Source organism: Halichondria panicea, chromosome 13 (genome assembly GCF_963675165.1).
Source record: "Halichondria panicea chromosome 13, odHalPani1.1, whole genome shotgun sequence".
NCBI lineage: Eukaryota > Metazoa > Porifera > Demospongiae > Suberitida > Halichondriidae > Halichondria > Halichondria panicea.
In genome coordinates, this window is record NC_087389.1 from 941,228 (window position 1) to 952,386 (window position 11,159).

General features: G+C 42.1%; 2 protein-coding genes and 1 long non-coding RNA gene across 4 annotated transcripts; 1 reads left to right on the top strand and 2 right to left on the bottom strand.

Annotated features, from left to right (window-relative positions):
• Positions 1 to 628: 628 nt before the first annotated feature.
• Positions 629 to 3,902, bottom strand: LOC135346000 (uncharacterized). 2 transcript variants are annotated; one of them, XM_064543470.1, is made up of 10 exons: positions 2,735 to 3,902; positions 2,545 to 2,683; positions 2,434 to 2,493; positions 2,105 to 2,376; positions 1,858 to 2,025; positions 1,669 to 1,806; positions 1,489 to 1,606; positions 1,276 to 1,408; positions 1,000 to 1,211; positions 629 to 951 (listed from the first exon to the last, which is right to left on the bottom strand). In XM_064543470.1, exons 1-10 carry the CDS (start codon positions 3,851 to 3,853, stop codon positions 785 to 787), a joined length of 2,526 nt encoding a protein of 841 aa, XP_064399540.1. In that variant the 5' UTR covers positions 3,854 to 3,902; the 3' UTR covers positions 629 to 784. The 2 variants fall into 2 exon arrangements, with proteins under 2 accessions (XP_064399540.1, XP_064399539.1); XM_064543469.1 differs by having other exon boundaries at positions 2,105 to 2,493.
• A 42-nt stretch (positions 3,903 to 3,944) lies between these two features.
• On the top strand, positions 3,945 to 4,832 carry LOC135346018 (uncharacterized). Its single transcript, XR_010397973.1, has 2 exons — positions 3,945 to 4,195; positions 4,695 to 4,832. It is a non-coding gene; the product is annotated as an uncharacterized LOC135346018 (long non-coding RNA).
• A 502-nt stretch (positions 4,833 to 5,334) lies between these two features.
• Positions 5,335 to 6,374, bottom strand: LOC135346030 (tetratricopeptide repeat protein 17-like). Its single transcript, XM_064543504.1, has 4 exons — positions 6,326 to 6,374; positions 6,103 to 6,189; positions 5,821 to 5,877; positions 5,335 to 5,607 (listed from the first exon to the last, which is right to left on the bottom strand). Exons 2-4 carry the CDS (start codon positions 6,136 to 6,138, stop codon positions 5,440 to 5,442), a joined length of 261 nt encoding a protein of 86 aa, XP_064399574.1. The 5' UTR covers positions 6,139 to 6,189; positions 6,326 to 6,374; the 3' UTR covers positions 5,335 to 5,439.
• Positions 6,375 to 11,159: the final 4,785 nt, after the last annotated feature.

Sequence of the window (11,159 nt, forward strand, 5' to 3'; positions counted from 1 at the left end):
ACTGCTATCACTCGTATCCGCGATGTCCCCTTGGAGACAGTGGTGTCAGGGCAAGCCATCAAAGTCCATGGCATGAAGGACCAAATAAGGCAAACGGTGCATGCGCCAAGAAGTTCACCACCTTCTTTCCTGCTTCCAAGGATTGTGTTACTGGTCCTAGATCATAAAGAACAAAACACAAAAGACATTGTAGCAACTGAAAGTGTGTGTGTAGCAAAACTATGAACATTTTTAACTTTTTTAGTGATAGTTTTTTTTTTAACTTGAGAACAATTGACTATAGCTACTAGTGAACACAATTAAACAATCGGGTTTGGTCATACAAATATGAGATCTCAGGGATGCGTATAATCACGAAAAATAATTCGCATATCTATATTTCCCTTACATGCAGGCTTCACCAAGTGGTACCGCTCCGCATCAAGCAGCTGGAGGCTCACAGTCAGCAATACCACCCGTTTGTCCAGGCTGCAAGAAGCAAGTCCCCACACAGATGTACACGGCATTCCAGTGTCCAAAACACCACCTGTGTGAGGATTGTATCAACAAAGCCGAGTGCCCCGCTCACCCCGGGTGCAGACGGAAGTTCATTGAGTAGAAACTGTTAGCTCCTACAAGAACAAATTAATTATTTTTCTGATCATCAATCTTCAAATCACATGACCACCTATGGTATTTCTTGTAAAAGTTTTACACACAAAAATTATTATGAAGCCAAACTGTATAATTATGTACAAATGTAGAAATGTATGGCATGGCTGTGAACTAAAGGAGTTAATTAGTTTTATACAGCAGTGCTTTTTGCCTTCTTATTCTTATCATTATCAACTCTAGGCCTCGACTCGGTGACTGGGAAAATGGATCTAGGACTTGTTGGGACCCCAGAATCAGGAGTCATAACAGTAATTTGCTCGCTTTCCTCAACAATTGCTTGCTGAGTATCACCAGAAGCTGCAACAAAGAGTTTAATGCTTTAGTTGAATGTGTCTAACTCAATACCTTGATCAGTTGCATGAGATCTTTGCACAGGGCTAAACAGTATGCTCTTGTCGTCTTCTTGATCTTCCTTGTTACTGATATACTGGTAGGCAATCATCTCAAATACACAAGGAGTTGAACCACAGGGCACTTTGATGCCAGGGAGCCCGTCCACAGTGTGCTTGAATGATGCATCTTTAAGTTCCTTGTAATATTCAAGCAGCTTAAACATTCTGCAAAATAGAAGCACAATATAAAAATGTGCTACGATACCAATCGCTCTCTTCATGTACTCACGACTGAGAAGGTTCGTATTTGAAAAATCGCCGATGAACTTTCTTCATTCCAATCTTGAGAGGTCGGATGGCCAATAGAATACCCTCTTTCGTAATGTGTTTTCGGTTACTGAGCATATTGAGCAGCAAATGGACTGCGTGAGTGCAAAAAAGAGGATCAGGATCAATATCTGATTATGGTATAATTATGTGTGGGCGGATGTATAGCACTTACCACTGACTAGTTTTGACTCTTCTGTAATGGGGCCCACCACAATAAAATCTAGCGTGTGTATTGGAGTTTTGGGTCCCTTTGGCAATTCATCAATCCACTGTAGTAACATTGTTTGAGCCTGTATCAGAGGAACAGACAACATAACACAACCGTGAGACTGGCATAGCTGAGCGCACTCACTCCAGTCACACTTTCCGAGGACTGAGAATATAGGCTGCTCGGGAACTTGAACGTCGCATAGTTTGTGTGAAACTGGCTGAATATTCCCGGCATATCACTTGTGTTTTGATAGTGGGGCTGAAGGTTGACTGACATAACCTGGAAAAAATATCCGAGTATTAATTATGTCATGCAAAATGAAGCTATTACCTTAACAAAGGGTCTGGCCAAAATCAATGAATACCCGATGGAGCCAAATGAGATATCCATGGCAAAATAATTTCTTTTTTCTGTCTTTTCTGAACCAGGAAACTGATACTCTGGCACAAAATTGGCAGCAAACCAAAACAGAACATCTCGAATGCCTTTCATGTACTCCTAAAATTATTAAAACCAGTAATTTTACAATTAGCATAAGAATAAGAATTGTGTTACAACTGTGAGGTTCAAACCTTACCCCCAAGTACTCTATGCACCCAAGGTGAGGCTTGTAGTGCTGGTAAGCCATCCATTCAGCACCGACATTAAAATCAGACTGAAGGAAGATTTTGTGGAGAGATTTTCTTTCCTTTACGGCCTGAAGTTCGAATTGAGGTTGTTTATTTTTCCCATTGGTTGCCGTTTGCTCCTCGTCTTGCTGACTGCTCCCTGGAAGAGTTTGTTGTGAGGAATGATTGCTCTGACCAGACGTACTGCCAGGTTCTTCTTCCAATGTGCTCGTGGTTCCATCTACATGTACATAAAAACAAAGACTGGGACACAGTGCTCTCGTAGAACAGTCTATACCTCTGTTTCTGTTTCTCCCGCGGAACAATCTTGTAAAACAGCTACAGCAGCCAGGCGAATCTATGAAAAAGATAGAGGTCACAGTGTGGAACATTCAATGACTCAAAACACCTTCTTGGGGCTTGCTTTTTTTAAATTTGTTATAGAAATCATTTGATGGGCTAGACTTTGACAAATCTTGCTGAGTGTTGATGAAAAGATGGAGAAGCTGATGATCTCTTCCAACAATTCCCTTCAGCTCTTTAATAGTCTATGGCAAGGAATATCATTCAATAGTTTAAAATGTACAATGTAGCATTACCTGTAAGTCTTTGAAGACTTGTCCATGGCTTGTATCGGCTCTAAACAGCATCAGTAGTAGGAAGTCAAGGTCATGAAGGATTCCCGGTGAGAAGATTTGCTTCACATGGAATTGAGGGTAATGTGTGACTGGCCACAAGCGTTCTATCCAAAGAGCCCACTCGGGGTCATTTTTCTTAGTGGTAAAACAAGGGTAGGTGGGCCATGATACCACGGGTGGGAACACGAAATGATCAGGCTTTAGGCAACTTTGAAAAGAGAATTTTGCAAGTTCAAAAAATCCTAGCTGTTCGGTATGCCGTACTACGCACCATCCGAGGCCGTACAGAACCAGTCCAGCTGCAATCGCAAGGAGGAAGAAATCAGCATAGCGTACCAGATTCAACACCCGTAGACTTGTGTAGACACAGGGAACAGTGACGTTCAAGGGCCAACCACAAGGAGTGCCTATATTAGAGTGCTCCTCAGGGCATGTGAAATCATCAACACTGTCTCCAGGACAGAAGAATATAAAGGAAAAGTTTTTGAAGTAAAGTGCACTGAGCATCACTGACCCACAGACTATTAACAGTTGTAATACCAGTTTAAGGATATAACTGTAGTAAATGTTCCGTCCACTATATTCTTGCTCCAGCTTTGTCACTCGATCAAAGTTATTGGTGTCATATTCCCCAGTGGTGCTATCTCGTAGACGGTCCAGTTTATCTACAATCAAGAAGAAGCTGTCAAAATCTCCATTGTGAAGAGCATTCCATATGTAGTGTGGAACGATGAGGAGAAGGCCATGAATGAGAATGTATATCGGGAAATATTCTGTATTTGGAACGTTCCTTGCACAGTAGTTGTTGATGTAGCTGGTCTGCCCTCGGCCAAACTCATAGAGCATCCTCCCCTCCAAGTCCTGAGCTGTGATGCCCACATTATCAGAGGGTGGGAAGCAGGACACACCCCCTCCCCTCAGAAACTCCACAGTCACATTGAGCACAGACAGTGCAAGAATAGCTGAGGCAATGTACTTGATGAATTGGTCCCAAAAAAACTCCTTTGGTTCAATGGAAGAGCTTTCCTTCTTCTTCTCACTGTTAACAAGGTCATACACTCCTTTCACTGCATCAGCCATCTTTGTTTTGGGGGGTTTCTTTGTGGTCTTTGCTACTAGTAGCCCGGTATAAGTCTGCGCATGCGCATTTCCCTATAATCGTTATTATAATACCACAAAACCAGGAGTGCATGAATATGCGCACTCCTGGGACAACACATGACACATGAAACAAGTTAACAAGGTAGTAGTCACTAGTCTGTAAGTGTTCTTGCAGCTAACTCCAACTCTTTCCTCGTGTCAGCCTCTTACTGTCTATAGAATCCCTGAGGTGCAGTAGAGGAACCGAGGCTGGTAGTGCGGACTCATAGAAGCTGTGCACACAAACAAACACACTGGTAGCTGAGAAGCATCATGCGACATGTAATAATTGTTGTAGTTCAGTACAAAGGTCTAGCTCTCTGGCCGAAGCATAATTATATATATAGATTGTAGCCATAGGCCTTGGTAAATATTATTTATATGCTAGCGTAATTTTGAGCATAATACATGTATAGGCATAATAATTATGCTGGCATAATGGGTACATTTGTAATAATAACAAGTAGGCTTTGTCAGTACCCATCAGTAAACATAGATAGGCATTTTTAGTAGTATAACATCTAAAATAGCATTTTCAGTATAAACATAATTATGTCGGTGTTTTCAGTAGCATAAATATCTAGTAGGTAGGCATTACGAGCATGCTCGTGGTTTACTTTACACTGAGGGGAATAATAGGCTGTTTTAAAATTCACAGCAAACTGATAGAAACATGGTATTGGAATCTAATGATACACGAACAGTAAAAACATGTGCATATCATAATTATGCATGACTACGTGTTTACTGTTCAACTGAACTATCTCTCACCCCTTTGCAGTATATTCAGATGATTCCTACAGAGAGAAATTGAACAGTGAACAATGATTCTGAACAATGTCACTGAATGTATGATTTGGTTGTTACAATTACCAAAGTGAACCCACACTAGTACAATATGACATTTTTTTTTCAGTTATGCACAATGTACAAAAACTGTACAAGTTGGATTTCAGAAAATGCTCCAACGTCCAACGGTCACTATGGGATTATGAGACCCTCAGGCCCTTAGTAGCGCCCTCGCTGCGCTCAGGGGCGCTACAGCCTCAGGCCCTCGGGGTCTCATAATCCCATAGTGACCTTGGACTCAGTCTATAACTATTATATAGTGGCACTAAAAATGATATTAGCTCAGCAATTTGCCATTACAAGACAAGGCACCTGCACCCACACCTAACAACAACCGGCCACCTGTGCAGTTACAACAATTTATATTTATATTTATATTTTGTTGCTAGATAGACCTGTGGATATGGGGTGCCGTTTGTGTCAAAATGCTAATTTTATCCACTTATGCAGAAGTACACTGACTTACACACAAGTGCACAGACTTATACACAAGTGCACAGACTTATAGATCTTGCAGGAGCTTGCAATATTATTATTAGCACCAGGAGTTTCATGGCCCATGTAACTTGTGGTTCTTCAACTGGCAACATTGTATATACATACATTAAACTACAGAAATCAAACACACAACATAAAAAAACAGTAGCTAATATAGAATGGTCACTATAAATTATAGTCTAAGTGTTCTCGGCTGACTCCAACTCTTTCCTCTTGTCGTCTTCAATCCTCTTCCTGGATAGTAGGATCAGACATCTCCCTGAGCGCAGTCTCTCAGCAGCTGGCTGGAACTGAGGCTGGTAGTGCAGGGTGGACTCATAGAACCCTGATGCATCAACATAGAAGCCCTGCACAAAAACAACAACAACACACACTGTTAGCTGAGAGGCATATTACACTATACGTGTAGTAGCTTTGGTTGAAAATGTGGCAAGGTTTATATACACAGTGATGACTAAACTACAATATTTCTGCAATATACAGAGGATCTAATTTATATAAGAATCATTATTTTGTGATACCAAGAGTTCTTGGTGATACCAACAGATATCTCATAATACCTGAGCGGCCAGAATGTTAGCCATGGTGAAGTGGGTCACTACCAGAGTAGGAGATGCCTGAATTCATAGGAAGGAACATGGGTTATTGGAATTCAATGATTATCCTTTTTTTTTATCCAGAAGTAATCCTGTCAACAAGTTGTGAATATCATCAAACTGGAATATTGCACCAGCTCTAAGAATTGTAGTGAGTTTAAGGCTTCAAACAATGGGGTGGGTTTTATACATTATGGGCGGAATTGCACCTGCTAGCCCATGCATACATACAGAGGGTTTACTCACCTCTAAGGACATGTGTATTACTGCCAGGGCATCCATGTCAAAGCCAGAGCGATACAGAACATTAGAGAGACTCACCAGAGCAACATCCTGGGGAGGTGGGGGTCACAAATTACACTCCATAATAAATATGAAAGCAACCAAACTAGTATCACATAAGACTAAGAGGATAATTTTGATACACTAAGTTGCAATTTAGGGGTGATTCAATAGAATTGTTGCTCACCCTGGCATTGTCATCAGAGAAGTAGAGAGCATGCTTGAGGCACTTGATGGCCAACTGTCCCTGACCAACTATCCTCCAGTAGAGGGCAGCCAGGTTGGACACCACCCCAGGAGTCTGGAAACTATAAGGGTGAGAGAAAAGGTCAGTCTTGTGTGTGTTTGCCACAAACCCAAAATAATTATCCGCAATAATTTGAGGGAACACATGCTAACACAGCTGCATACACAATTTCAGTCATGCATATGAATTGATGGTGAAACTGATTAGATAACAAAACCACCCACTGTACACAGCGGTTTACCTTGGCCAGAGAGGTCTTTATTCTGGTGGCCATCTCTTCAAGGCTTCTTCTGTTAGTCTTACCATCCATATTGCAGAGCACCTCTTGTAGTACGTCCCTTCTCTGGCTTGTACTGAACCAGTGGATGAGCTGACATGCCCTGCACAAATCATTCAACTCAACCTACAAACCTCTCTACCATTGTACAAATACAGCCTAATTATTGTGCTAGTAACAAGCAGCCAAATTTTTAAAAAAAAGTTGAATTAAGAGGAGAGGGATTCTTACAGTAAGGTGACTAAGAGTCTTCCTGGACTGCTTAAAGTTGGTGTGGCAGTAGGGCAGGAGAACTTACATTTGATGGCATATGTCGAGACCCATTGCCAGGGGAGATACAGTTTCAGGCAACTCCTTGGGGGTATCCACCACCAACACCACACGCTCCCAAGCCTCCAAAGGGGACGACTCTCTCTCCAGTGTGGTATGCTCCTTCTGAGTGAGGAGAAAACAGAGAACTTGAACTGACTTTGCTGTATATATATAACATCCTTGTTTTTAGTCTCTAACTATAGAGTAGCATTACTAGTATGTGCTATGTATAGAAATAGATTATATTGGCATCTTGCATATACGTACACGAATCTGATCGAAAACATGGACGTTCTGGGCTTCAGCCACAGTAACGACTATCACTACACAGGAGTCAGCTATACGTGTCGGCATTCCTTCACACTATGTGAGACTTGCTATCATGCCTTTTCAATTAATAGTTAGCTCTATATAAGGCACATCAAGAATGGTAAGCGAAGACTAGCAGCTAAACTGGACTAGCCAGTACTTGTAGAATGTAAAGCAGTGGTCGGAAAGGCTAAGTGGTGGTCGAAAAATATCTAGTGGTGGTCGCAGCTTACCTAAACGACCACTGTAGGCAGAACCCTGTACATGTACATATGCATGCGTGTATATTAAAACACAAATAGACTTATAGGTACCATGATCATGTGAGTATAATTATTGATAATTATGATATTATAATCATTAGAATGTTGTTGTTCACCTCACAGGCGCAAGGGGGTGCTCCAGCATCACATATGATTTACCACCGCCACCTCCAGTCTGCCCGGGGTGCGACATGAAGGTTCCACTGAAGTGGCGTACTGAGTTCCAGTGTCCCGACCACTATCTGTGTGATGACTGTGCTAACAGACCACAGTGTCCAGAACATCCAGGAGCAAAGAGAAGATTCATACAATAACAGACACATAATTTAATCCTAATTCCCCATCTACTCAATTCACGTTTTATTTTACGTTTGGTTGTTATCTCATAACAAGAATTGGAAAATACAAAAAGTATAAGTTGTACATGTATTGCCAAACCAATTTTGTGTACTGTGGCTATATGTGGTAAATCTCTGTGGTAATTATGGGCATAAATCTACTTAAAAAATTCACACAGGAGTTGTCATAATTATGACACTAAAAACCTGGGTCAGTTCTCTGGAGTAGCTTCTTCCTCTTCATCAGACACTCTTGACACCCTGTTCTTGTCATGTGAGCTGGGTGGGGCTTGGGCTTGGGGGTACAACTCATGTGGATCCAAACTCATCTGACTGGACATTCGCCTCCTAGCAGTGGATGGAGCCTGCTGCTCTGTGCCCAGAGGTGGAAAGACTGAGTTGGTTGGGCTGAACGTCCCAGAGTCAAAGGAGGTACGAGTGTCTGTGCTGTCGGCTTGACTGTCCTCAATGAGGGGCTGCTCGAGTGAGGGGTTAGGCTCAGCCGAATTATGACCCCGGGGAGCTACAGAAATGAATAAGTTCGATGGCTAGTCGAGGTGAAAAGCAGGCTATCCCCAAAACCTCAAACAAATAGGAATGAGGTCAATGAACAAGCCTTTATTTACCTGTACGGATCTGAGGAAATCGGCTGATGGTCACTTCTGGCATGAGGATAATCTTTCCCACGTACTTGTAGGCAATCATCTCAAAGATGCAGGGGGTGCTCCCACAATCAACCTTGATACCGGGGAACCCGTCCACAACATGTGTAATTTTATACGGTGCAATCTTTGTATTCACTTCACGATTGTGGAATTTATGGTCAAACAACCTGCAAAAAAATGGTTAGGATCGATACTGTACATAACCAAATGGCCTACTGACAGTTTAGAAGGCTCATATTTGAAGAAACGTTGCTGGACTTTCTTAGCTCCTATCTTCAGTGGACGGATGGCTAGCAAGATGGCATTTTCGCCAATGCGGCCAGCCCCATAGAGTGCATTAAGAAAGAGGTTAACTTTGTATGTAAAAGAAAGTAATAATTTCAAGTGCAGCAATGGAAATTGATATGTACATACCACTGACAAGTTTTGATTCCTCAGTGATCGGGGCTATCACAATAAAGTCCAGTCTTGGGTACGGTATTCCTGGTCCTGATGGTAAATTCTTCAGAAATTTGAGCACTAGTGACTGAGCCTAAGATGACCAAAATTACCCATCAATTAGGATTCTCACAGTGAAGACTTAGTCTAAGTAGATCAACAATCACAACAATGTTAATGAATGTACCCAAGATAATGAATCACACACTCACCCCAGTGATGCTTTCCGTGGACTGAGAGTAGAGATTGTCAGGGAACTTAAATGTGACATAATTAGTATAGAATTCATCCTTAAGTATGGGATTTTCACTGGTGTTCTGGTAGTGAGGTTGAAAGTTGACAGACAGAACCTGAGCATTCAGTTTGAGGAAAGATAAGGCCAACCAACACAATAGATGTAGCTACATTTTTGTACCTTAACAAAGGGCCTAGCCATAATTAGTGAGTAACCAATGGAGCCAAATGAGATGTCTAAGGCAAGGTCATTCTTTAGCTGTAGCTCCGATGCAGTTTCATCGTAGTGGGGGCCAAAGTTGGTCACAAACCAAAATATAACGTCACGAATACCTTTCATGTACTCCTGCAGATCATAATGATAATAGACGAGAGAGTGTGGGTATTTGTAATGTACATGCATGACATACCTCCTGATACTCGATTCTTCCAAGATGGGGTTTGAAACGCTCATAAGCAATTTTCTCTGCATTTCCATTGAATCCTGCCGTGTGGAAAAGTCTATGAAAATCATCAGTTGCTCGCTGCTCATGAGTGGCCTGTTCAGGTTGTTGTTGACCATCTGTTTGATCTAAGTAACGAAAACATATCTTGTTCAGTTATAGGCTGTATGAATAATTATACTCATACCTGTTATGGGATTGGGTACACCAGAATCAGAACGGTTCTGATTTCCGCAAAACAGACTGGTTAACCAACTGCAGCAACCTACAAAGGAGAGTGGAGAATGATGCCTTTCATCACAAATGTGGCATTGGGAAGAAACTAATGCAAGCTATGGAGGACAAATGCACACCTATATCTTCCTCCTCCTCCTCTGCGGTATTTTCCGGTTGTAGGTCATTAGACGGGACGATATCTGGCAGATCCTGTTGGATACTAATGTACAGGTGAAGAAGCTGATGATCTCTTCCAAGCAGTCTCTTCAGCTCCTTGCTCGTCTGTACATTACAACATTGTCATTTATGTATATACACACACACAGGGACCTCACTTGGATGTCTTTGAAGACTTGTCCATGGCTTGTGTCAGCTCTGAACAGCATCAACAGGAGGAAGTCAAGGTCATGAAGGATTCCGGGGTAGATAATGTATCTTGGGTGAAACTTGAGGTAATGGGTAAGGGGCCATAAACGATTTATCCAACGACGAGCACATTTAGATTTATTTTTCTCAGTGGTAAAACAAGGGTAGGTGGGCCAGGATACCACGGGTGGGAACACGAAATGATCAGGCTTTAGACAACTTTGAAAAGAGAATTTTGCAAGTTCAAAATAACCTAGCTGTTCAGTATGCCGTACTGCGCACCACCCGAGGGCGTACAGAACCAGTCCAGCTGCAATCGTTAGGAGGAAGAAATCAGCATAGCGTACCAGATTCAACACCCGTAGACTTGTGTAGACACAGGGAACAGTAACGTTCAAGGGCCAACCACAAGGAGTGCCTAAGTGCTCCTCAGGGCATGTGAAGTCATCAACACTGTCACCAGGACAGAAGAAAACAAACGAAAAGTTTTTGAAGTAAAGTGCACTGAGTATCACTGACCCACAGACTATTATCAGCTGTAATACCAGTTTAAGGATATAAGTGTAGTAAATTTTCCGTCCGCTATATTCTTGCTCCAGCTTTGTCACACGATCAAAGTTATTGGTGTCATAATCCCCAGTGGTGCTATCTCGTAGACGGTCCAGTTTATCCACAATCAAGAAGAAGCTGTCAAAATCTCCATTGTGAAGAGCATTCCATATGTAGTGTGGAACGATGAGGAGAAGGCCATGAATGAGAATGTATATCGGGAAATATTCTGTATTTGGAACGTTCCTTGCACAGTAGTTGTTGATGTAGCTGGTCTGCCCTCGGCCAAACTCATAGAGCATCCTCCCCTCCAAGTCCTGAGCTGTGATGCCCACATTATCAGAGGGTGGGAAGCAGGACACAC